The 26,264-nt window shown below is 41.4% G+C and overlaps 2 protein-coding genes across 6 annotated transcripts in view; one reads left to right on the top strand and one right to left on the bottom strand.

The window, feature by feature from the left end:
* Nucleotides 1–20,052, top strand: part of LOC106813343 (AT-rich interactive domain-containing protein 2-like) — a 41,028-nt gene extending 20,976 nt beyond the window's left edge. For 2 of the 3 annotated variants that reach the window (XM_014817482.1, XM_014817473.1), the window contains exons 5-20: nucleotides 2,840–2,985; nucleotides 5,138–5,421; nucleotides 6,877–6,940; nucleotides 7,170–7,341; nucleotides 7,695–7,873; nucleotides 9,153–9,362; nucleotides 9,725–10,012; nucleotides 10,292–10,517; nucleotides 10,717–10,832; nucleotides 11,791–12,147; nucleotides 12,340–14,505; nucleotides 15,799–15,976; nucleotides 16,117–16,246; nucleotides 17,437–17,616; nucleotides 17,865–17,956; nucleotides 18,247–20,052. In XM_014817482.1, the coding sequence (XP_014672968.1) occupies nucleotides 2,840–2,985; nucleotides 5,138–5,421; nucleotides 6,877–6,940; nucleotides 7,170–7,341; nucleotides 7,695–7,873; nucleotides 9,153–9,362; nucleotides 9,725–10,012; nucleotides 10,292–10,517; nucleotides 10,717–10,832; nucleotides 11,791–12,147; nucleotides 12,340–14,505; nucleotides 15,799–15,976; nucleotides 16,117–16,246; nucleotides 17,437–17,616; nucleotides 17,865–17,956; nucleotides 18,247–18,367 (4,909 nt within the window). In that variant the 3' untranslated portion in view covers nucleotides 18,368–20,052. Of the gene's footprint in view, nucleotides 1–2,839; nucleotides 2,986–5,137; nucleotides 5,422–6,876; nucleotides 6,941–7,169; nucleotides 7,342–7,694; nucleotides 7,874–9,152; nucleotides 9,363–9,724; nucleotides 10,013–10,291; nucleotides 10,518–10,716; nucleotides 10,833–11,790; nucleotides 12,148–12,339; nucleotides 14,506–15,798; nucleotides 15,977–16,116; nucleotides 16,247–17,436; nucleotides 17,617–17,864; nucleotides 17,957–18,246 lie in introns of those variants that run through there. The other variant, XM_014817489.1, reaches the window with a different exon arrangement.
* Nucleotides 20,053–21,797: 1,745 nt separating this feature from the next.
* LOC106813195 (rab-3A-interacting protein-like) overlaps nucleotides 21,798–26,264 on the bottom strand; it is a 7,337-nt gene continuing 2,870 nt past the window's right edge. For 2 of the 3 annotated variants that reach the window (XM_014817265.1, XM_014817273.1), the window contains exons 3-9: nucleotides 25,698–25,775; nucleotides 24,454–24,687; nucleotides 23,916–24,047; nucleotides 23,658–23,737; nucleotides 23,368–23,467; nucleotides 22,979–23,045; nucleotides 21,798–22,605 (exon numbers count right to left, since the gene is read on the bottom strand). In XM_014817265.1, coding sequence (XP_014672751.1) covers nucleotides 22,502–22,605; nucleotides 22,979–23,045; nucleotides 23,368–23,467; nucleotides 23,658–23,737; nucleotides 23,916–24,047; nucleotides 24,454–24,687; nucleotides 25,698–25,775 — 795 coding nt within the window. In that variant the 3' untranslated portion in view covers nucleotides 21,798–22,501. Of the gene's footprint in view, nucleotides 22,606–22,978; nucleotides 23,046–23,367; nucleotides 23,468–23,657; nucleotides 23,738–23,915; nucleotides 24,048–24,453; nucleotides 24,688–25,697; nucleotides 25,776–26,220; nucleotides 26,240–26,264 lie in introns of those variants that run through there. The other variant, XM_014817282.1, reaches the window with a different exon arrangement.

The raw sequence follows: 26,264 nt of genomic DNA on the forward strand, positions 1-26,264 counted from the left end.
AGAGCGTTATAGACACTGGTTAGTAAAAAACGCATCTGTGCGGCCAATGCTGACCGATGTGTATATATGTCGACATTCGATCATATTCATTGTGAACAATTTTTGTGAGTTTGTTTATTCTTGTCACTATAGTGATCTGACTTCCTGCCATCATAAATATGTTTTGGGAGATCAGAGCAGACTGGGCATATAGGGGGGGGGGGAAATTCAATTAAATCAATTCTGGTTACACTACTCCATTATATGGAGTGATATCTTGGAAACCTAAAAGTTTACTCCGTTTAATTAATTCTGTCGGTGTACGTATGCGGTCGATCGATGAATTAGCGTTATTTGGAATTTGCATTGTCTCTGCATACATATACGTACATAATACGTTAGAACTGTTTTCGATACGTAGTACACGATGAGGAATGTATACGATATGAGAAATCAAAGGCCTGTGGCTCAAGATGCAACTCACGCAGCAGTACAGCAGTGAATGCAGGCGATGTTCTAGCAGCTTCAGTATCCGCAGCGGCATCAGCTTCAGCATCGACAGCAGAGCGAAAGCTGAGAGAGCTAGCTGCGAAGATCAATAGCAGCTGCGGCCGGTGCTCTCTTAAACTGTTATTACTGTAGCCGTTGTCAGTGAATCGCAAGCAAACGCTTGTAGCGAGCTTTCTCATTTAATTCTGTATGCACGGGTCGCAAAGCCTGAAGCGTGTGTCAGCTGGTGAGGCGTAGAACACCTATTGGAGGAGGACGGTCACAGACATTTAGTAGCAAAGGAAGGTTAGTAAGCGGAGTGGAACATGATATGCCTTATATATAAATAGGCTTATATTGTATGTATCTGACCATAGTGGCTGAAAGGAGAAGTGCAGAATAAATGTTCTGCTAAAAGCATTTTCACTCTAGTTCATGCCGTAGTCGTATTGGGTAAAACTAGGTATATAATAATAATATACATATAACTATAAGTTGATGTTATCTGACACTTGCCATGTTATAGTTTCTCTCTACTACCCAGCCAAAGCTTGGTGGTATTCATCATCCACTTGTGCGAGATTGTAGAAATTGCGTGACCTACTAATGAAATTCAGTGGAGAGTAATGGGAATGAAACCTGCGTGAAATCAAGGATTTCGCTCCCGGTCTCTCAAATCAATACGTATACTTGAGCAGCAGGCTTGCGAGACATTATCCAGCCCACGTGTATGTGTGAAACAGCCAGCAAGTGGCAATTGGAATTATTGTTTTCGTAATTGACATACTCAACATTGCTGGTGGTATTCGTGTGGATGTACGAACATTCTGCCTATTAGGTGACAGTATAGACTTGCAGATGCTTTCTGAGAAAGCTTACATTGTCCATTATATCGTTCTCTCCCTATATCCTGTCATTTTTGTCATTTCTCCTTTCCCTCGTTGTTCACTCTCTTGTCTATCTCTTAAAACGTATACGATTTCATCCTCCCACTTTCTTTCTACCCTCTCTGGCACTCAGCAATGTTTCTCGTTTCCACTGCCCTCCGTAGGTGGTGGAGTCACCTTGTATGTGCAATGATTCCTGTAGTTTCCTGTTGCAGCAGACAAGGTGATTTCGTGAAGCCGGTTGCCTATAATTATTTTTCTCTCCTCCGGTAATTGGCAACAGATTCTGAACATGAACCGTTTGATTAGTGTTTGACTAGCTCGGTACAAGCCACCGTGCAATACGTGACCGCTTCTTGAAGCTCTACAGTCGTGGTTTACCTTTGAACTCAGAGTCCTTTGAGCTCAATACAGCCAAGGTTCATATAATCCACAGCGTTCCCCATGTATGGTATCTTCTCATTTGACCAGTTACGTTTCATGCTGTCTGATTTTCTGCTGTATGGAATGTTTGTCCGTAGTCATTCGATAGAATGGGTGATGTTATGCCCAACTGTTTGGTTACAAACTGTTTGTGCTCGAACATTTGCACTGCAGACGTAACAGCTTGCCTTGGTGGCACTGCTGTAATGGTTTCTAGTATTCTGAGGTTCTATGGTTCTCCTGAGTATTACTATTACGCATAGATGTGTGTCTGCCTCCAAAATGTATCAACAGTATGACTCGTGATCAATATCTACGTTTGATTCATCTGGATAATTTCAGCACATGCCGATTTTCTCTGGCAACGCCCAGTTCATTTGAGAAAATGCCAATTAAATATGGAACCTGCCTTGTATAGTTGGATATATGGTTCCATGGGCAACTCGTCACAACCCTTATTCTTTTTGACAATGTTAACTTGGAATATGTTATGTTGCGGTGAGATTGCTAAATTGATTGCACGGCAGATTGGTTCGTAAGAATAACAGTCTCGGGTTCTAAGTTAGTAGATATATCTAGTAGTATATATATCTATCGTTGTATTCGTGAAGGCAGATCTTCGAAGCGCACGGCAAGCAGCTAGTAACTCGTTGGTCGCGATGTGTGAAACACTGACTTTGTTTCCTCTGAGGGATTCCCTCATTGATTAGCCTGCAGCTGTTGTGGGTGCGTACACGTGTGCTGTGTGCACGCGTCGCAATGGGAATGTAGACGCGATATTTGGAAAGATTGAAGAGACTGGGAATCGTGTTAACTATATGATAAACTCGTGATCTATACCTTGTGTATGCATTGCTTTCTTTTATCACCTATCTATAATGAGTATTTATTTACAGTTGAGATGTGATGTTTAGTCGTGTGCTTATGATACTGTTGTTTACTAGAATCTTCACATATCTGCCTGTAATCAGCGATAAAACATACCACATATACTTACATGTCAGAAATCTAACGATTTGCTGTCAATATATCACATGGCATTCTATTTTGTTAAATTTCAGATTCCTTGATCTGTACGAAAAGGTGAACTTCCTTGGAGAGGACCCCGCAGATGAGGATGACGATTATGAGAGTCGGAAAACAAAGGGACCCTCACTGGTTGACCAGGTGTCCATGGTGTACAGGAAAGAGCATCACACCATACCAGGTAAGTAAGAATAACAAGCGAGAAAGCTAGAATGAGTGCCACTGAATACTCACTCCACAGTGAAACCGTTAGACGGCACAGCATATTACTGCTGTGTATATAGAGAAGGCAGTCTCTTGACTCTTGCTAACTGATTGTGCATAGCTGGTTGTGATACTTACCAGGAAGCAAGCTGTACTGGCAACTAATATACCAGCCTGTGTATGTAGCATTTCTTATGCCTGGCAGTTATTCATTCTTATGTGTTTGAGGTTCTTTTGCTAAACAGATGTTTTAGTTTCTCCGACGACAGAAGAAATTCCCTCAAAACTTTTGTGTTTTATAACCATTTTAGTTCCATCGCACATTACGACTGTAAGTTGCAAAAACAATGTCATCGGATAGGAAATGCGGGTAGTCATAATCGTTCGCACAATAGACCATAACCTAATCCACGCGTAGGTGTTTGTGCCTCTCTCTGCATAATACTACAGAGTGGAGTCGGCAGCTTCCGATTTCGGTACTTGCTATGCAGCTATCAACATCGTATTTCTCTTGCCTGTTTGCTGTGCAGGGTCTTCTGAAAGCTGTAGTTACACAGTAAAGGTGTGTGGAAGTGGTGGTTAGCAAACTGATCGACGCTTGCGTGTACTATACCTTTAAACGCAAATTGCCCCCCCCCACCCTGTAAACGGATTATACCAGCATGTTCGCTGGCGGAGAATCGCGCAGCATTGCCTACCTGTGAAGCGTATGTTGTGTTAGTGATTGGCACGAATGACCACATGGTATCGCGCACACGCAGCGGTAGCAGCGTTATATCTATGCTGAGATAACACACGACCTGTGATGTAGGCTGTAGCTCTAGTTAAAAAGCGGTGTCTCCGACTCTCGCTGTAATGCTTTATCGCGTGTTATATCACTGCCACGCTTCGTCAACCGAGTTGATTCTCGTCACATGGAATCTCGTTCATAGCTGCCAACGTCCACCGTGCGTGCTGCTGATATTAGTGCAATGTTTCTTCTTGTTTTGGATTAGGAGCAGTGATATTTGTAGGCGCATGCTCGGGTGCCGGTGGGGTTGTTGTTAAATGTAAATGTAAGATTAACAATAGCAGTTAGCTAGATGGTGAATGATGTTACATTTACATCACAAGAACGTGTAACATATTTTGGTCCGATGTGGACTGAATTGACTTCTGTGTGAAGACTGATGTGTTTTCATGATTGCAAAATAGTATTAGCGAGGTCACACAACTAACAGTAACACGTTCCGTGTGTATATATCCGTACGCAGGTGTGAAATCGGTCACATTAAAGAATTCAATGTGATTACCGAGGCGACAGGGGTTCATAGGTTCCAGGAAACGCAATTCTTATCGATCTTGATTTAGAAGCTCACCATTCACCGTACAGAGAGAGAGAGGGGAATCGTTGGATTAAATTATTCAACAAAATACAGCTACCCGTATGGCAAGCTAGTATGATCAGTTATCCTATCGATGATAAACTTAACCTTTATTATTGCCATTTCTTTTTATTCCCAGTGACTAATTTATTTTGTATTATTGTTTGCAATGTGAAGAACTCATAATCAACTCGTTTGTAACAACGTTCAATAACAGTGTATAACGCTCAAATTAGCCCCCCCCCCTCATTTCCACTTTTAGAGTATTGTGTATATTACATATATATATTATATATATATATATTTTTCATTTGTATGCTTTCTCTGTGTGATTCTAAGTTACATTTGCTTCATTCGTGGGGCTTCATTTGTAGCAAGCACGCACTATTAATTCGTGATTTATCCGGTGTGCGAAACTGTATGTAGATGAGGGTATTCACGTCAGACTGTGCGTGGTGAAGCGTAGTTTATAGCGTTATACCGTATAATCGGTGTTTGAGATATGTAGCGAGAGAGTGAAGGATAGGTGAGGTGGAAGAAAATAATAGGTTCTGTTAAGCTGAAAGTATGTGGCAGGTACTCCTCTTCCTCTTCTATTGCTTTCTCTTCCTCCTCTTTCCCTCCTTCTCTTCTTCATCGTTGCCATCGTCATCACCGCTGTCTTCTTCTTTTCCCCATTCTCCTGTTTTTCATCCTAGTGAAAAGCTAAGAGTTTAAGAATCGTAACGTACGTATGCGGATGCTCAGTCGCTGTTGTCGTTGCAGACACCCTGCGCAGTTTCCACGGACTCAGCATGGAGTTTGCGAAACTCAGCCAGTACGACAAGCTCATCTATTCGCTCATGTCCGGTCTGCCGAACGAAGTGGACTTCGCGCTGAACGTGTGCGTGCTGCTGTCGAACGAGGGGAAGCACGTGCTGCGGTTGCAGCGGTGTCCCCGGCTGCTGGACCTGCTGCTAGCTCACGCCGGCATCTTCGCCGAGGGAGCGGCAACGCTGCAGAGCGTCTACGAGAGCTGGCGAGCCCTGACACATCGCCAGTTCGTACGGGTGAGTGTGTCTGTCGTGCGTGCTGGCCGTGCTGGTGTTTTGAAAGTGATCATTGAAAACGTAGGTGTATTTACCTTGGCGATTTGAGCACCCAGGTTCATCACCCAGCGTGTGGCTGGTGACAATGGTGTGGCCGTTGCTATATATATATATAATTATTATTATTATATATATATATATATATATTATATCTGGTTGGTCTGAGACTACGGGTGTAAGAATTTTATCGTGTAATTTTACTCATAATGATTTTGATAGTTGCGTGTATATGAATTATTATATTTATGATATTTGTATGTTCTGATAAAATGTCCTGTAATGGCATATATCGTTTGATATTGTTTTCTGTAAACCCAGTTCAACATTATTATTTCATTTTCAAAAGGGCTTTGGTAATATATGTATGCTAATGTTGAAAATTGGTGCTATTACGATTATATTTTCGCATATCCCGTGTGTTCATTTGGATGTTTCAATGGTTATTAAAATAATGCGGCCTGATCACCTAGCAGATGCCCATAATTTCGCCTTGCCCGTAAGAATTATGTGCCAAGTGGTCATATTTGTCATTGGTTCCCGAATTAAATGTGTTCTAATTATATTGACCACCCACAACTTTTCCAGCTGGTTACTTTAAACCCAAACAATAGACATAATACGCAAACTGTTCACTGTGCAATATTTCAATTACTTAGAACCAGCAAAGAAGGGAAACATTATTATTTATATGCAATCAACGTATAATCAAAGTGAAAAATTAAACTGTTGAATAATTTGGATACTGTTCTTGAAAATATTGTGTTGTTCAAATCATGAACTCTCTTGATAAATAACGAACGTTTAAACATGTTGATTTCAAAAGGGCGGCAGACATTTTGTTCAACCGTTACTGGGCATATGTAATCCATGTAAAATAGTTTAATATGGAAGCAAGTTGTAGGGAAAATGAAATCGTACCTGTTCGCAGCCAGGTACTGAGGTAGTTGAATGCCAGCTCGTTACAGGTGCGCACGTACGCCATATGTTTACGAGTGTAAATTACTACTGTGATGCTTTGTTCAGTGTTGCTACTCAGCCAGCCATTTTGATGCTATGAGTAGACCGTCTAGAGCAGTTAACGTAGAAATCGTTGAGAATTGAGATCTTGCCGTATGCGCAATTGGTGTCGTATCGTGTGGATTGCACACGTTCAGCAGCGTGCTGCTGCTAGTGCGTGAGAGGGAGGGAGTGTTTATGTTGTCTTGGTGAGTGTGTACGCTAGGACAGTGCATGCTGTACGTGATTATTGAATAATGGCGGCCAGCGGACGACTGCTGCCAATAACCTCAGCAGTGTATGTTGTGCCATCTGGTGGCACGAAACGTTAAATTTCGAGATGGTAAACAGAACCGAAGTGTATGTTGTTACGAAACGCCCTTTTCAGTGACTTCACTGCCACGTTCTATTTTGTTTCAGTTCTGGTACGATACGGTCAAGGATGAAGGTATCAGAGAGCTAATACCATTACTCGTGAATAAAGGTAGGTAACGTAACTGTGGTCGTGCTACATCAATTCATTTGTTCCTTTTTATTTCTGTATGTGTTAATACACATGCATGCGTACATACATACATACATACATACATACGTGCATACGTACATACGTATATACGTACATACATACATACGTGCATACATGCATGTACTCGCACTCACACTTTATACATTTAAACCTTATGGGGGTTCATGCACATTGTTGGGTGTTGCAGATGGAGAGAGTCTGGAGGATAGCCCTGGTGATGAGCTGTTTACATTGTCACGAAATTATGGGGTTCATGACACCGAGGGACAGCGCATCGAACAGATAGTAGTCATACTGCGCAACCTGTCCTTTGAGAATGGGAACATTCCAGTGATGGCATGCAATTCTTCGTGCATAAGGTAGATCTTTATGATGCCTCGTGTTTCCAGTGGTAGCAGAGTGTGCCTGCATCCTTCATATTATCTCTGTATTTATTAAATTGCTAGTTACACTATTTACCTCCTAAGATTTATCTTTTTAAATTATACTATAGTGTCAACATGGGAATTATCTCATTGCAATTTTACATTGTTTGAGTAAGCATGCTTATATGGTGTGTGGGCATGATAATAAAGGGGTTATTCTTGGATATAATATAATTGGGATAATGGAGATGTTTTTATTTCAATGAGGTTATGAAAATATGGAAATAAAAGTGCACCCTGTCATCGTGTGTTTCATTTCTGAACATGTTTTGTTGCCTTTCTCGTAGGTTTCTCTTGTTGTGTGCGCACTGCAGTTGGTCAACATTAAGGCAGATGGCGCTGGATACATTAGCGAATCTGGCCAGGCAGCTGGAACTGGAGCCGATTGAGGTCCTAAACACCCAGCTTCTGTTCCGAACGATTGCATGCTGTGTATCCTCAGCAGACAAGTTTGAAACAATACGAGGTAAAAAACAGAATGTTAGTTTGCCTTAGTATCCAGTAAGTTTCTTAGCCAGTTTTTGTAAAAGTGGGTCTCATGGTGTGTTTAATGTGTTAGACGATGCTTGTGGACCTTGATTTATAATTTGCTTAGCAGTAGTTTGTTTGATTTTGTTGATGTGTTTGTGATGGTGTGTTTTGAATTATGTTTACATTGTTTCATGCACAAATTTTTGCTTTGCCAAGTGTTGTTGTCGTATGAACACTGGTGCTTTTTTCACAATGATATTAATTGTAGAGGGCCAACCAAAAGGTGCGAAATACTCTGCAATTGTTGTAAAATATTGTAATGTATGTATGTGTATATATTATATATACATATATTTAATTGTATCCCCCGCGACGAAGTCGGCGGGTATACTATGGTTTCATGTCTGTCCAGCCGCCGCCGCCGCAGACATTTTCTCTTACGCTCTATAACTCGACCCCTAATTGACCTAGCGTGACCAAACATAGTCTACTTACACATCTTGGGCAGAAGGTGCGCAGCATACCAAAACCAGGTCACTACAACCTTTATTTGACCTTTACCTTGACCTTGATCATATTTCCCTTCCGCTCTATAACTCGGCCCCTAATTGACCTAGCGCTACCAAACTTGGTATACTTACACATCTTGGGGAGAAGGTGCGCAGCGTACCAAAACCAGGTCACTACGACCTTTATTTGACCTTGATCATATTTCCCTTCCGCTCTATAACTCGGCCCCTAATTGACCTGGCGCTACCAAACTTGGTATACTTACACATCTTGGGGAGAAGGTGTGTCGCGTACCAAAACCAGGTCACTGCGACCTTTATTTGACCTTGACCTTGACCTTGATCATATTTCCCTTCCGCTCTATAACTCGGCCCCTAATTTACCTAGCGCTACCAAACTTGGTATACTTACACATCTTGGGGAGAATGTGTGTCGCGTACCAAAACCACGTCACTGCGGCTTTTATTTGACCTTGACCTTGATCATAGGCCCCTAATTGACCTAGCGCGAGCAAACTTTGTATACTTACACATCTTGGGGAGAAGGTGTGTCGCGTACCAAAACCCTTAAGGCAACCAATTTTAACATACTTGCACATCTCTGGCAAATGAGTTGTGTAACAAACCGTTGTCTTTGTGACTTATTTAACTTTACCTACCTTCTACGTCCTTACAGAGATATTTCATTCATACTAGATCACGGGGGATACGTGTAGTTGGCGACAACTTCCCTTTCTAGTTATAAGATTGTTTTTATAACTCTAGGAATGGAGGTTCTGGCCAACTTGTGTCTACACGAGTTGAACGAAGAAACGATCGTGGGCAACGTTGATGAGTGGGTGTACAGGAAGATCTGCCTCATGCTGACTGTGCACGATATCATGCTCATAGTTTACACACTAGAGGTGCTCTACCAGCTGTCCGAGCTTGGAGAGGCGACATGTACGAACATCGCCAGCGTACACAAATCTGTGGGTGCGTGACTCTGAGTTTATGGTTTCATATTTAGGGGAATCATCATGAATTATCATTTTCAGAAACAAAATTAGTCTTAGCATTGGTTTTCAACGTAGCAATTCGTAACTTCACCATGATTCTGTCAGGGGTCTGTAAGAAAAAGTTAATGTTAAAATAACTATTAAGACCAATTTTGTTTCTGATAATGGGCCCCGAGATTTCATTTATAGATTGATGATAGAGGAGCTGTAGGGGAAATTGGGTCAAGTTCTGCTTATTTGATCGGACTGTCACCCTCCTACATTTATTTTTAGTGCAGGTATTTAGGGGATAGTTTTATGTGCGCATTCTCACGTAGTTGTTGTTTCCTGTTGTTGCAGAAATTTTGGTTGACATGGCAACTGTAGAGGCACAGGCATTTGGTCCTGAGGCTTTGGTTGGCATGAAGGTGGTGGAGTACATTCCACCCACTCCACAGGGGGTGCCACATCCCAACGCGCAAGCTTTATCACAGCAGCAACAGCAGCAGCAGCAGCAATCACTACGGGACTCGCTGGCCCAGGGCCGACCAATGCCACTCTCGGCACCCTTGCCTCAGCATCAGCAGAAAGCTGCACATATGCAGCAGCAACAGCAGCAGCAACAGAAAGAACATCATCATCACCAACGTTAGTTTTTTCTTACATAAATTAATTGTATGGCCACCTCTGTTTCGTGGTAGCATTACAGTTAGAATATAGAATATATATATATTTATACGTATAGAATCATAGCCACATATCAGTCGTATGCCTCATCTTGATAAGTAAACGATTGTTGGTTTAAAACAATGCTGTGCAGTTCTAAGAGTTGATTAGTTGTCGTTTCTCGTATCATTCACCAATTTTTCATTGCTTACAATTTTGTTGTGTGAATTCAATGTTTTTTGTCTATTTTCTATGGTATAGGGCCTATACTTCCAGCATCAATGACCTCAAATGCCACGCCAGGCACCCACCCACATCCCACGATAGAGCCCGAGAAGTTTGCTTGCCACTGGCTACAATCCAGCTTTGAGGAACACCCAGGAAGCTCCTATCCAAAGGTGGACATGTACACTGAGTATTTAGGCGCAACTAGCAAGCTAGGCAGGGCTGCCATCCTCAACTCCACGAAGTTTGCTGAATGCCTTAAGTGAGTGCAATTCATCATAATTTGTATGATTTCTATTTGTTTATGATAATCAGTTACTCACTGGTTGTTATCATTTATCTTGAACTTGATATAATGTCATTATTATGCATTCTTACATTGTAAGAAAATATATGTGGTGGTAGCCTCTCAATGATGAGTTAATCCTCGCCTCACTCTAAACATTGAATTTACTATGTAGAAAAGTATTCCCTAAAGCCGGGGTCAAGAAGGTAGAGCTCGGCGGTGGCGGATCAGTACAACATCATGACAGACTACGAAGAAAACATCCAGTTCCATCAGCAAAACAGCAGCCTTGTAAGTTACCCCTATCAGTATCACATTGCTTTTCTTCATGTTTCATAGCCATTAATCCATGTTGACAACAGCAAGCTTCTAACTTCTAACATTGCGTTTATTGCTCACAGTAACCTGACTGCAAAACAGTTTTCTAGCTTGTTTAAATTGCATTTAATCATATATGTGGACATGTATGTAATACACTATACTGTGTGCACAAATTTATGACAAAATGCTTATTCAATATGCTTATTCAATAGAAGCACTGTCTTGTTACTGTGAACAACAAGCCTTTCTGTGTGTTACTTGACCTAAATGCTTGGCATGATGGTGAAATTTGTTCACCTGTAGGGAAATTAAAACCTTGTTCTCCAGTGACTAATATCCGTTTAGATACGCAATTTTACAACGTTATCAATGCCCATAATGCTAACAAGTTGTGGCCAAAATAATTATGCAAAATGGTATTACTTGACTATTAACCCTAGCTAATATAGTCTTGGGAGTGGTAGCAGTTTCGGGTGACTGGTGGTATGACAGGCCACATTGCTCTTGCAGCATTGCAGCAGGAGGTTGCACACTCACCCTCCCTACCTGTATCACATCCAACACCCACTAACACTGCCACTACCGCTACTGCTGTGCTACCAACACAGCAGGCTAGCTGGAAAGGTGAACGTTCTTATGGCTTTCTACTAACATGCCCTTGCCTCTGGTGTTGCTTGGATGCAATGATTGTTTTACAGAAATTCTTTAAAACTTGTTACCAAGCTGTTATTAAGAAATAGATGATCTATTGATTGATATGTAAAAGTCTGATTATGTTGTGCTTTTGGTATATCAAAACCTAATCACAATAATAAAATCAGTTAAAACTAATACACCCAATGATTTTTTTGGTGTTCTCTATTGAATACTGTGTTTTTCACTCCCTGTTTGGTTATCATAATGATTATCGATATCTCTTGTCCTGCAGGGTACCAGCGGCCACCTCCACCCACATCCTTGCCTACGCCTTCCCGCCCTGAACGGCCAGTTAGCCGGGGCAGTAACAGCAGCCGTCTTTCGACTCCACTGTCACCATCTCAGATCCGTTTCCCAATGTTGCCTGCGCACCTGCGCAGCCAGTCCCCTTCCACTCCTCCGTCAGGTCAGGCCTCTCCTAACATGTTTTCCCCCGCCTCGCCACTTCTCTCAGCACAACTCAACAGCCCAGCTAGTGATGGGGGTTTGGCAATTCAGCCTGGCCAGTTCAAGTCTCGGGATCACGGTACATCCACGCCGTCTGGTAATGCGGGACAGAAATACCCATCCATTCAGCAAGCATTGTTAGGTAGGTATCATATGCTTGGCATGTTAGCTGTTGGTTATCTGAGCCCCACTGTAAATTCTTACTCATGAGAATCTCGTGCTATACAGCTTCTAGTACCTATTAGTTAACTATGTGTGCTTCGTAATTTGAGCTGTAGAATTTTTCCAGTATGTGCCGTATCACTAGTTATTATCGCTATGTTTTTTTCTGCAGCCAAGAGCAAAGATACACGATCTCTTCCATCACCAACTCAACATGGTCAGTTATCACCTAGCAACAATACCAGTCTCATCAAAAGCTTGCTGGCTACTAAGGTGACACAGAACATGCAGCATCGTGCTCAAAACCAGCAGAACAAAAGAACAGGAGTGACGTCACCAGGCAGCCCGCGTTCACCTCAGCAGCCATCACTTAGCAACCCGTGTGTGCCACACGAGTTTCACCACGGCAACCAGCACCATTCGTATCACCAGGCAGTGATAAGTTCAGCATCCCCCCTGCAATCCCATCCTGGGGAGCAGCAGGACTGGACATCTGGCAGTGATAGAACCTCTAAATCTCAATCCTCAATGGGCCGAAGCAGACCGACCGCTCCGCCGAAGTCTCCCCTTTCTGGTGGCCAGCCGTGGTCGCACAGGGGTCCGGCAGAGGCGTTGCCGGAGAGAGGGGTGGGGGGTGGCAGCGGCGCGGACCCTGTGCAGCTGGGCGAACATGCGGCATCGACGGCTGGGGCGCGCATCACGTCAGAGTGCCGGAACGAGCACAGCGGGATTTTCTGCGAGCCATCATCGGAGACGGGTGAGCAGCAACCTCGGCTCAATTCAGGGAGTGCAACTAGTCAAGGGACCAGCGGTGTCTTCTCTGCGGCATCTCAGACTGAGACGGGTGCGGCCAGAAACGAACTGATCGGTAGTGGGCCCCCACATCCAGCTACAAATGGCGTCAACGGCTGCCTGAGTTCGCCCAGTGGCAGCGCGTCATCGAGAGACAATGCAGAGATGGCCGGCGGCAAACAACCGCAAAACGGGCATGGTGGAATGCCGTGCCGGATTCAGGAGACGCCTCGTGCTGGAAACCCCGACCACAGCCCCGTCACCATGGAAACGGAGGGAAAACTAAGCAATGGTCCTATCTTCACCGGTGCTGAGAAGGGGCGAAGTGAGGCGGAGATGGCATCCGAAATCCTGAAAGAGGCAAAGGAGGCTGCGCTCTCAGATCTCATCACAGACAAAGCAGTGTTCCTGAACGGCTTCTGTGAGTCTCCCCACGTGAAGAGCTTTGACTCTATTGTAAATCACGTCGGAAATGGAGATACCGGTGCTGAAGCTTTGCAGAATGCTATGAAAACCCCGAAAGCTGATGCTCTTGATGCAGTGCGAAATGTGCCGCAAGAAAACAACATGGCGGTGGCGAGTGAAGAGAAAACAAATCTGAATCATGAACCTCCTGTAGATAGCTGTGTGAATAAATCGGAGGTGGATGTTGGTTCTGTGTCGTGTAACAAGGTACAGGATAACTGCAGGCCACAGATGCTTGTGGGAGAGCAGAGCAAGTGTGATGTGGTGCAATCTGACATGACCCAAGTTAGTGAGAATGTGACACTGGCTGGTTGTGACAAGCCTGCTTCACAGCATTTACCTGTGTCAAAGCAGGTGCCCATAAATGACTTCAAGGGGCAAGTTTCATCTGCACAAATGTTACAGCATCAGGACTTCCATAAACATGTGGTTAAGGAAGAAAAGCCCAGCCCTATGGATGTAGATACAGAAGTATCTACTCTCCCTAACAAACTTAAGCAGAAATCCTGCTTGCTAGGCGAACTGTTGGAATCGACGTCGGTTGAAAAGCCGCCAATTTCGTTGAATATAAACAGTGCAAGAGCAGCTGAGAAAAAGACCGATAGTATGTTTGTGCCCGTGAGCCAGAACAGTGCCATGCAAGGCTTTATTGCGCGCCCTGCAGTGGTGCTACCTAGTAGACAGCTAGGTGCTCTACCGGGGCAGTTGCCACAGCCGTATGTGTCAGTACCCTCCACTATCACACCTACGAAGCGTCCGTCCACTGAGCCATCCGCAGGCCCCAACTCAAAGCGCCCAGCACCCCCGCCGTTTTCCCAAAGAAATGTCCCGAGCCCCATGCAGATATCATCGCCGCCCAGCCTCAACACAGCACCTGCACCGCATAGCCCGATCTTGAAGTTGGCCCTAGAGAAATCGTCAGCTGTGAAAGGTGCGACATCACCACGTAGAGCTGGAGCAACAACTCCAAAATCTGTGCCAAAGATGCCTGTGGCCACATGCTCGCGACCAGCCGCCACCAAGAGTAACACCTCCCAGTCAAATACTCACAGCTCGACAGCTGCACACCAAAGAAATACAGGTATTTGTCCCCGATTTTCTTTTGGTGCAGGGCAAGATTTGTGTTCAGATGCACTGGGGCATGTGCCACTGGCAATAATGCTTTGTAAGGATACACTCGAGCTTTTATTCGAAATTTAATTGATTTTTCATTTTCATTATTCGATGGCTAACAGTAGGTGGCACATGCTTATTTCTTCATATAACAATAATACATGTGAACTTTCAGAGCGTTTTGATTGCGTGCGTACGTGTGTAGTGAGCCTTAGCCTTTAAAACACTGATGACGTCAGAGACATGATACAACCAGCCTTTTCACAGTATTCATTATGCTAGAATCTGTTGCACGCAGGCGGTCGATCAATGTAAAAAGTAGATTCTGATGTTTGCCATAGTAGCCGATGTATAAATGGATATTTCTCTGTCGTTACAACTCTGAATAATTAAATTTTACACGTTTTAATGGTTACACTTGCTGTAAAAAAGCGCGTCATGGCTTGTTATTAAGTGCCGTTTTTATGGTTGTTTATGTGCATAAATTTTCAATCTGAACATACATATGCCTTAAATTTGAGGCAGTTTTCTAATTTTTTATTGTAAATATTAAATTTAAAATTCTGACGTGAAATTTTGGTGCATATGCTGCTTAACTTGTGGCGAAAAAATGTTGATTTCATACTCTGTGGTAATTGAGAAATATCCAACATGTCCAATGTGTTGTCACATAATTAGGTGCTGGAATTTCTCATGAAATTTTATGGCTTGAGCATCTGATACATCTCATCTATAAATGAAACGTGTGATTGATTCGTTTTATTTGTCAATAAATGGTTGCTCTTCATTAGAGCAATATACCTGTGCGAAAGAGTGTATCCTTAATGGATGGCTTAATATGAAAACAAGTTTTGATTAAATTGTGTGTGAGCTAGCCTTTATATCACTGTAAAGACACGCTTGCCCTGTATTATTCAGTTGTAAGACTGCGTAATTCATGTATTTCATTTTTTTAAACTTGCACCTGTTAAAAAGAAACTAAGGAGGTTGTGTTTCAGGTGTTGAGAATGATATTATAGTAGTGAACTGTACCATAACGCATCTATGAACAATAATCTCCATAATTATGTAATAATATAATAATGTACCGCAGAGAATTACTAGTGCCGTATAGCAGCAGCAAGTAGTTTGAAGCATTTTCATTACAGAGTGTTTTCACCATTTATTGTAACCATCAGTCTATTCTTTATGACATAATAATATTATAACTGAATTACACTCCTACCTTTTTAGCTATAATTTTCTGCTGCTTGCCTTCTAGCTGCACATTCTTCAGCAGCTGTCTCTCAGGCAAAGTTGCCGCCAGCTCAGCCATTGCCACCGACACCACAGCAGCAGCAGGCAGCACAGAAACAGGCTGCTGAGTTGCAACAACGGGCGCTGAAGCTGCAGTGTCCACCCGATCTCCTATATAAGTGCGAATGGACGGGATGCACTCAGTGAGTGTACTAATATAGTAGATCGATGCAATGTCAAATTGAACCTGTTGTTTGTCCTTGTTGTGTTGAGGAAAACTAGCATCATGGAAGCTCAATTTCTTTGCTGTCCCTTCATCTATGTATGTTGCATCTTCTCATAGCTTGTGCAAAGGTGCTGGAGGAATCTTCAAACATGTAGTGAAGGTGCACTGCACTCAGGATGGCCCATGCCTGTGGGAACCCTGCGACAAGATGGTGCGAAAACGCTGGTCTCTCGCTACGCATTTACAAGTATGTTTCATTCAGCAGAAGCCACGTGTTGTTGCTGTTATTGTCTGTGTTTTATTTTTTGTTGGCTGAGCCCAATGAGCGCAATTATATATTTTTCTTTGTGAACATCTAAATTCTAATGGAGAAATAGAGCAGGCAACCTACCTACTGACCCAACTACGTCTATTGGTTTATATCACATATCAGCTGTTGCCATATTGGGTGGGATACTTGATATATATATCAAGAGTACATAATAGAGAAGGGTATGACACCGTTTTAACAGCATTTTGCATAGTTTTCAACTTGTAAATATTCTATCAATATGTGAATAAATATATTCAAACTTTACCTTGTTTTCGTCTATGAATCTCCCTTAATCATATTACACCACCAATTTACCTGAAAATCGTATGTGTTCTTCAAAAAAGTGTTTTGAATACGACATGGTTTCACACAGTTTTCCCAAATAATCGCATGTATTTGGCGCATGTTGATAATGCGGCGGCAGCACCAGGTTGTCACTACGGGACGCTGGGGACTGTTGGGGATATTAGGTAAGCACAGTAACATCACTTGTTTCGCTTCTTTATCATCAGGAACACGATGGCAATACAGCTAAAATCAGCTGCTAGCTCGCCGTGAGCACACATTTATTTCTAGCACGCTGGAAACGCTACACGCTGAATACAATTCGATGCCTAACATCCCCAACAGCCCCCAGCGTTCCGTCATAGACAATAGAACACTAATCTGATAATAAACTTGCGCCGAATACATGCGATCATTTGGGAAAACTGTGAAACTGTGTCGTATTCAAAGAACTTTTTTGAAGAACACATACGATTTTCAGGTAAATTGGTGGTATCATATGATTAAGGGAGAATCATAGACGAAAACAAGGTAAAGTTTGAATATATTTATTCACATATTGATAGAATATTTACAAGTTGAAAACTATGCAAAACGGTGTCAGACTCTTCTCTATAGTATTATGTACTCTTGATATATATATATATAGTTGAGAGCTGTATAGTAAAGCACCAAGCTATAATATAGCTAAACTGAAACTAAACTTCATTTTGTTTCCTCTGATAATATTTGCCCAGTGCATTACTGATGTCACGTATTAACTCATGTTCTCGTAATTTAAACATGCTGCTTTAGTACAAACACCAATGATATGGTCTTGTTTGTGTGTGTGACAACAGGACATTCACTGTCAAGACAAACTACTGCGCATGGCAGCAGTGCGCCGCTTCCACGTAGAACAACTGGGTGACAGTCCTCTGCCTCCTGCCCAACTACCGCCGCAGCATCCCGGCTTTCATCCGAATGCTGCCATCCTGGCCATACGGAGGCATGCTGTACCGCCAGCAGCAGTGTTCGTGGTGAGTATTCTTGCACTTTTCGAGAGTATTTAGGTTATGATAGGAAGGAGCCAGTTTTATTCCATAAGTGTGTGCAGTTTAATTTTGTTGTGTGTGGTATCAACCTTGGCATTAGCTATGCATAAAGGTGACTTAAACACAATACATAGTAATGCTATTACTACTTGATCTTAAGCAAATATTATTGCATACCATATTGTGACTCTATTGTGTTCTCTATTTATCCTATTCTGTTTTCTCTTCACAAGGATGAAAAGGAGGGTCCAGTAACTAAACATATCCGCCTGACCGCATCATTGATACTACGTAATCTTGCCAGATACTCGCACCTTGGAAGAAGGTTTGTAATGTGGCACAGAAATGTGCAAATACGTTAAGTAATTGTTGAAAATCATGTTCTTGTCCCCAACCCCAACATAGCCGTGCAGTAATTTCACAGCTTGGTGTATGCTATACATCTAACTGATCAAGTTTACCAGTGTATTAGGGCTACTTATGACACATGTAACTGACTCTCCTGGGTCTTTCCTCATCTGTCCATAACCGACGTGCCTTCTAAAATCCCTGGGGGGAACCCTGCTGTGTGTGTAGGAGTAGGCATCTCATAATTCTTTATTGCATTGTTTACAGCAAGTTGAAACCACACGAGCAGAAGCTAGCGCAGCTCTCGCTTAGTTGCGTGGAGTCGTCGACAGCACTGGCCAACTGTCTGTTTGAGCTGCGCTACGACCACTCGGTTGCGCCTACGTAGCGTCACACAGTGTCTGTGCCCACATGAGGATAGCTGGCAAGGTTAACCACAGCACTGTTGCATTGGCTCACTACATGTGTTCCACGTATGATATTGATGGATGGAGGAGGGCAGGAAGGGTGGGCTGGTCATAGCTGCATGTACAAATGGTCAAGGGCAGGCAATATGGGGCTGGTCATAGCAATCGGTAAGGATGGTGTGATAGTCAATGAGGTGGATTGAACGATAGGGTGTTCTTGTCATAGAGAAAGAAAGAGAGTAAAGAATACAAGTGCATGCAGACAGTGTAACGGTGTGCACTGGATTGTCGAGTGGCTTGTTTTTGTTTGCGATGAAGATTCATGCTGCTATCTGGCCATGCGGAATAGGTAAATAGCATCGATATCGTAACAGGTAGAATTTGAAAGTTTTCCAAGGGTATGTGGGTATACGATGTCAGCATTCGGTCATTATTTTTGTAATCACTACTTGATTGTGATGCGTCAGCATTGTGCTTGCTGGATTTTTAAAAGAAACCATTTATGTCTCCACATAACTTATTTGTTTCAGTGTTTATTTTATTTTAATTAATGGCAAACCTGATTATTTGGTACATACAACTAGCAAATTGAATAGCCCTTCTCCATGCACATGGTTGACAGACGAGCAAGGGTGTTATAATTAATGACATTGTAACTGGTGGCTGTTTAGCACTGCTCACTACTGCCAGTATGTGGCTGCATGCAATAGTGGAGGTGGTTAAATGTTGTGGAGGCTTCTGGAAGCAAAATCCCAAGTGCTGCTGTGTGATATTATGTACTTATATTTCCATTTCTGCCATATGCAATATATATCTAAAGGTCATACTACATATATTTAAAGAATAAAGTGCATCTGTATAAAGTACAACTAGTTATAAACGTATATTACAAACTCTCGGTTGATATTTAATATTTATTTTGTATGCAAGTCCATATGGGAACCACCTTGGTTTATCCGGCACAATTCGAATAGGGACAGAAAGGTTGTGAGCATTGACCTTTTGTCTACTGTCGATATATTTGTTGCATATGACTGTGTGTGAACATGTCGTGGGTAAGTGGGTGCCATCAAATTTGACTGTCCTGCTTCACCACTAGGTGTTACGCGTGGTCCGTCGTTATTCGCTGTCATGTGCTTTGCTGTAAATGTTGTTCTCTACTATACGTAGGTTGTACAGTCATGTTCTATGAGAGGTGTGTTAGTAACATGGAGAGGACGGAACTCCTTGTTGCAATCTCTTGCGTTGTTCCATTCCACGGATGTCGAAAGGGTATACCTGCTGTACGTCGCAAACGTGTTATTTCGTATTCCTTAGTGTTTGTATAAAACAGTTATGAAAGTTTCAAAATAAGTGGCTGGTGAAATGAAAGTTTCAGGCATCGACTCCTCTGGGATTCCTCGAATGGAGGGGGTGGGTGTTGTGCCCCAATGCTACTAAGGATTTCAAATTTGTAGTAAGAGATAAAGACATGGCAAGATTGCATTGACAAAAGACCATTAAGGAATATATAGTTTTCTATGGAACATCAATGTATTGTGAAATATAGTAGTTGCTTCAGAATGCATCTTTGTGAAGTAATGTGTGTATTTAGTTAAGGGATTCTTTATAAAATGTGTTACGACTATCATAAGATTAACAAGAACATTAAATGCATTTAAAATTACGTTTATTATTTTTGCACAATTCCTGTCGCAGTGTATTTTACTTGCTAAAACATGTAATGGGAAGGGAATACCCTATTCGTGTATAGAGTCATGTACCTGATGTCCAATTATGTTGCCATGGAAATGTGAAGGATTAACAGCCCATACATCGTAATATATTTTTTGCCTTCATTGAGCTTTTCAGTTGGCACCTTTCTTGGTAAAACAAAATGCTCAGTTTTGTAGACTTGTAAAATCCCCCTACAATGAGGCCACTGTACTGTTCACAGCAATTTTATATTGTTTTACATTTTGCCTTACAAAATATTTTATTTACTTCTCAATTGGAAGCCACGATGAGCAAAGCCATTCTTTCTGTAAATATAGAGGTAATGGCCAGATTTCTGGATATTTGAAGAAAATATATCTAGTGTACCTATTGCCATTATATAAAGCATGACATCAAACAGAAAACTGCTTAAAAACGGCTATTTATTTGAGATTTAATTAAAAATAGAAGAAAATACTGGCTCTGTTGCACTAGCAATTGCACCATCCACATAGTATTACCACGTTTTCACACATTGCGAAACATTTGTGAAAAAAGTTAGCCAAGGTAGTTTTTTGTAACATGCCACCAATTTTTGCAATATGATAGTGTTCAGACATTGTGTTGTGCAGAAGAAAACATTGACACGGACATTTATGATGGCAGATAACGTATCAATGTCATAAATTCTGTTACTAAACAAACGTGTTGAAAACACTTACTTGCACGATTGGATTTGTCACTACATAATAGGACAGTGATGCTAAAATGCACTGGACCAAAACTTATGCACACTACAGCAAGTCTAATGAGAGAAGCCAGTTTACTGTTACAACATTGATGAGATTCTGCCTATTATATAGTTTTACAGCTAATCTGTACTGACGTTTAACGGGAATAGTTTTTAGGTGGGTAGTCTGTCAACTCATTTACTGAATTGCGATCAACGACAATGAAGATTATATTTGATGATATTAATGAACAAGTGCCGCAGAGCGACAGCACTCAACTGACGTGTACTGTAGCCGGGTATTCTTCTAATAAACTCACTGGCAACCGAATCCGTGTTGACCTCTCCTCTTGAGGGTCAAAAGGTTATCAGACACTTCACACACCACAGCAAAAAACACATCACAGACCCCTCAAAAAAAAGAGAAAAAAAGGAGAGGAAAACGCAAAAAAAAAAAAGTTCCACTCTGCCTGTTAGGCCATGTCCTCAGAAAATGCCTGATATGTGACCTTCCCCCCACTGCCCTTTGACCTGTGACCTCCAATTTCGCACTGGTGATGGGTTTCCTGCCCATCACACTATACACCGAATATTAAGAGCATAGGTGGAGCCGTTTAGATTTGTGCCGCAATTCTGCATTTCCTCTATACCTTAAGTTAAGGAGGGAATGTTCCCCCTTCTTTTACACCTCTTGACCTTTGACCTTTGACTCCCAGCTTTGACATCCCAACTCGTTTTCGTGTTACCCTCCTACGTCCCGACTTTCGAATCTGTACGTCGAGCCGTTTAGATTTGTGCCCAACTGTTGACGGACGCACGCGCGCACGGACAATCATGCGATTCTACAAGCTGCATCTGACTATGTCAGATGAGCTAAAAAAAACGAGTTCGTGAAAAGTGGCACCCTGCTTACATGGTTTTGCACAAATAGAACTACTTAAATATATATATATATATTCAATAAACTATAAATGGAAACATATTCATAATGTGTGACATTGTGAAACATGTATTGTGGACTTTTCAATCAATTATTATGTCACATGATTCACTATTACATGGACAATATTCATCTGTCATTGTCATGTAAGTAAAATAGCATAGACGTGTTTACAACCAAAACGTAATGAAAACAACATGATGAGTGGACCTGGCGAACATGGCTACATATTATCTTACAAAGGTATTCTGAAGTAAAGGTCAGAGGAAACTGTTTGGCACTCTATGAAAGTATATGATACACATATTTAAATGATATTCAAAATAAAATACAATAGTAGAAGCAGGTATCCATTGCATAGGTTAAACACCAACCTTGAAGTTACTACGTTGAGGCAAATCTAACTGTTTGCACAACAGCATGTTCATACACGTTGGAAGCTAACGATAATGAGCAAATATAATCATTTACCTATTACATGGACACTTGCTAGTGTAAATCAAGAGTATTTACAGGTGCTAATTTTACTCAAGTAAAATTAGGAAAGATTGTCACAGCACCACTTATATTGCTACGGCAGATGGCAGCACTTAACATCATGCAGTTATAAACCACTAATGTCACGTAATATTGCATAAACTCGAGTTTTGAGGTAATCGCCAACTTACTAAAAAAAACACCCACTTATAATGTCTGACTAAGACATGAACATGGATTTTCAACCCTGGTCCGCGTACAGAAGGCACAGATTCAACTTAAATGTGCTGACGAGTTGTCATTCTTGATAAGAACTCCCAGCTTTGCCAAACACATCTGCTTTCTTAGTTTTAATATTTCCAAGAACATGGTCATCTCTGAAAGTACACAATACCTTTAATAAATGGGGTAGTAAGGCAGATGGGGTCGTTGTCGTATCAGGTACTACAGATATGTACCTGAGGTAGTTTTAGGTTGTTTAGTATTACGTTTATATTTTTATATGAGGTATGTTTAGGGTTAGGGTTAGGGTACACTTCTGTAGTACAAGTCTGGTACACTTTGTGTATACATATATGTACCTCGGGTACATATCTGTAGTACCTGATACGACAACGACCCCTTGAGCGGTAGTAAGTTACATCCTGCACACAGCCTACCTAGTCAAATATTCAGCAATTGCGGGGGGGTATAAATACATTTACTTAAATGACATTTGCGCAAATGTTGTCTTGATAAAATGGCACATACCATCCTGTTTGACTAGACCCAGGTGAACGTATCTCACGTAAGTGAAGAAATCACACACTGCTGCAATCTGCACAAATAAATAGAAGAAACATCATAGGGACATACACCACAACTTGGACAAGTATGTGCGTGCCCTAATACAGTAGTGTTTACATACACTCATCATTTGATAGAAAGGAGAAGCATATAAAAATCATTACTGTTGAAGATAATCAAGATAACACAAGATAAGCTACATGTTTTATGTTAACGCATAATATATTAAGGTATCTTAGAGCAGGTACCTGAGGTGCCCATGAGCTGAAAGATATCTCATAGGAAAGTAGATTATGAAAATATCATGTTACAGTAAAGATTTACACAACGTATATAAACAGATTATGCCATACCCTGTCCCTGGCTAACTTGGAAATGTAGTGCCAGCAGCAACTCTCACCAAGCTTCATTCTGTAAGTGCATGATTGACATATCATTGTCAATGCACACTCACTGGAAGAAAATAGAATAGCTGTTGGCTCATGAGTTTCACCCTGCATCGCTTGTGCTGTGCTACTGCAAATAAGTCTTTTATATTGGCAGACTGAACGTTGGATAGTACAGGTCATTCATTATTCCTGTCGAATTCTAAAAATATTGCACTTATTACAATATAATATAAAAAGAATGTGCTTGCATTTACCATTCTTGTGACTCATTTCCAACAACCACTTCCATCATGAGTGAGTTCTCCTCCACAGATTTTTGAACAGCTTTGGCCATCTACAAAATAAAACTACAAGTTCTTTGCTCTGACAAAACTGCATGTATGATATCAGTATAAAGGGACTGCAAATGAACAAAGAATAACAGTGATAATAAAAAAGCTAAATAACAATTACGTTTGACCAACTGAAATGTATACATATTGAACAAACAAAAATTTTAAAATTTAACTTACTTCAATATTTCTGTATGTAAGGCAGGGGATTATATCTTCTCTGTGAATCCGTAATAGAAAATCACTGCCACCACTTTCTAGAACAGGGTTCTGTACCCATTTGCTGAACTCCTCATACAGTAAAGGATCCGTCTAAAATGAGTAACACTTGTTGCATGAGACGTCGAATTGTAAACCAAGTACCAGGTTAAATACTTTTCAGGACGAAGATTGATAAGTTGCAATTCAATCCATGACACATTCTTCTCCCATATTCCATATACTACATACCACACTTTCCTGTATTCCACATGTTTTCAATTACACTTCATTATTCCTTTATTCCTTTTCTATTATACTAAATTTAGATAAGACTAGTCTTGGCTAAACTAGACTGTCTGTTTTCAATTATTTCTTCCTCTAATCTGAGCTATTAACACGTTAATAAAATCACTGTTATACACGTTATTGACAACTATTTACTACTAAGTCTACACTGCATTGTTTGGACAGGACACCAAATCTCCTACATATCTGTATAAATCAAAATGAATCTAACCTCAATAAAATTGTTTAACGTGGCATTGTCAGAGGGATCTGGGGGTGGGCTCACGTCTCTTCTCTTTTCTATAGCACCAGTGTGACTGCCAGATCGTTTGTGTCCTCTCAAAAAGCTTGTTATTCCACTGGTCCTTATGCTCAGGATCGGCAATGACTCTGACTTTGGTACATCAGGTGCAGAAGCCAGAACCAACCTCTTTAGAGCTGTAATCTCTGCATCGAGAACATCTATCTGCAAAAAATTGCAAGGGACAACAATAGGAGTGTGATGAGACAAGTTTGGAAATGTCTAACATGGCTGTACTAAAAACTAACACTGCTACCATTCACATTTGATTATATTTTGAATTGTTATGGTCGCAAATATGAGCACATATGTTACAATCTAGAAATGGCAGTTGTCGCCAACTACATGTATCCCCCGCGATCTAGTATGAATGAAATATCTCCGTAAGGACGTACAAGGTAGGTAAAGTGAAATAAGTCACAAAGACAAAGGTTTGTTAAACAACTCATCTGCCTGAGATGTGCAAGTATGTCAAATTTGGTTACCTTAGGGGTTTTGGTACGCGACACACCTTCTCCCCAAGATGTGAAAGTATACGAAGTTTGCCTGCGCTAGGTCAATTAGGGGCTGAGTTATAGAGCGGAAGAAAAATATGATGAAGGTCAATGTCAAGGTCAAATAAAGATTGCAGTGGCCTGATTTCGGTACGTGACACACCTTCTCCCCAAGATGTCAAGTATACCAAGTTTAGTCGCGCTAGGTCAATTAGGGGCAGAGTTATAGAGCGGAAGGGAAATATGATCAAGGTCAATGTCAAGGTCAAATAAATGTCGCAGTGACCTGGTTTTGGTACGCGACACACCTTCTCCCCAAGATGTGTAAGTATACCAAGTTTGGTCGCGCTAGGTCAGTTAAGGGTCGAGTTACAGAGCGGAAGGGAAAGTGTCTGCGGCGGCGGCGAGCGGCAGCTGGACAGACGTGAAACCATAGTATCCCCGCCAACTTCGTCGCGGGGGATACAATTAGTTTTCAAATTGTAAACCAGAACAAGCTATTCACAAACTATCACTTTGAACCAGGACAAATATAATGGGATAGTAATCTATTAGTAAAATAAAATGCATTTATATACATTGTTTTACCTTACAAGGCAAATTCTATAAGCTATAGGAATGCAGCCATATAATAATTACCATTAGCCATATAATAATAATAATTAATACAATACGACTTACTTTACTTAGAGCTTCCTTCAGTTGCTTCTCCACTGATACTCTTCTCTCATTGGCCTCTCTAACCATGCGATGTGCCTCCTATGGATTAAAAATATATAGATAAGGATTTTCTCCCATAATATGCAATCCCTATTAATTTAAGATTTAATTAAAGTATCATAATAAATTACTATACTTCCATCCTGGCAGTATGCTACATACAGTAATACTCAATGCCACGATAACACGGGTTACAGAAATTAGCCCCGTGTAATTCGTAAATAATGACTAACAAGGTACTAGCCAGGATTGAGAAAGTGGGAGTTCGAAGGCATTTTACAATTCCTACTAGATGGGTCAGGGTACATGACCCCTCCCAGAAATATTTGTCAAAAACAGTGCAATTTGGTGCATTCTGAGGTATTCTGAATAGTAAACAGAGTGTTATATTTTGACCATATTTTCGCACATTAAGAGACCTTATTACGTTTCTTCATATTATTCAACATTGTGTTCTACATTCTTATACCCCTGTCACACCTACCCGCGATCACGCTCGCGCTCCCACTGCGACCTGAAAAGTATGAA

The sequence above is a fragment of the Priapulus caudatus genome, unplaced genomic scaffold, assembly GCF_000485595.1.
Source record: "Priapulus caudatus unplaced genomic scaffold, Priapulus_caudatus-5.0.1 Scaffold23, whole genome shotgun sequence".
NCBI classification, from domain to species: domain Eukaryota; kingdom Metazoa; phylum Priapulida; class Priapulimorpha; order Priapulimorphida; family Priapulidae; genus Priapulus; species Priapulus caudatus.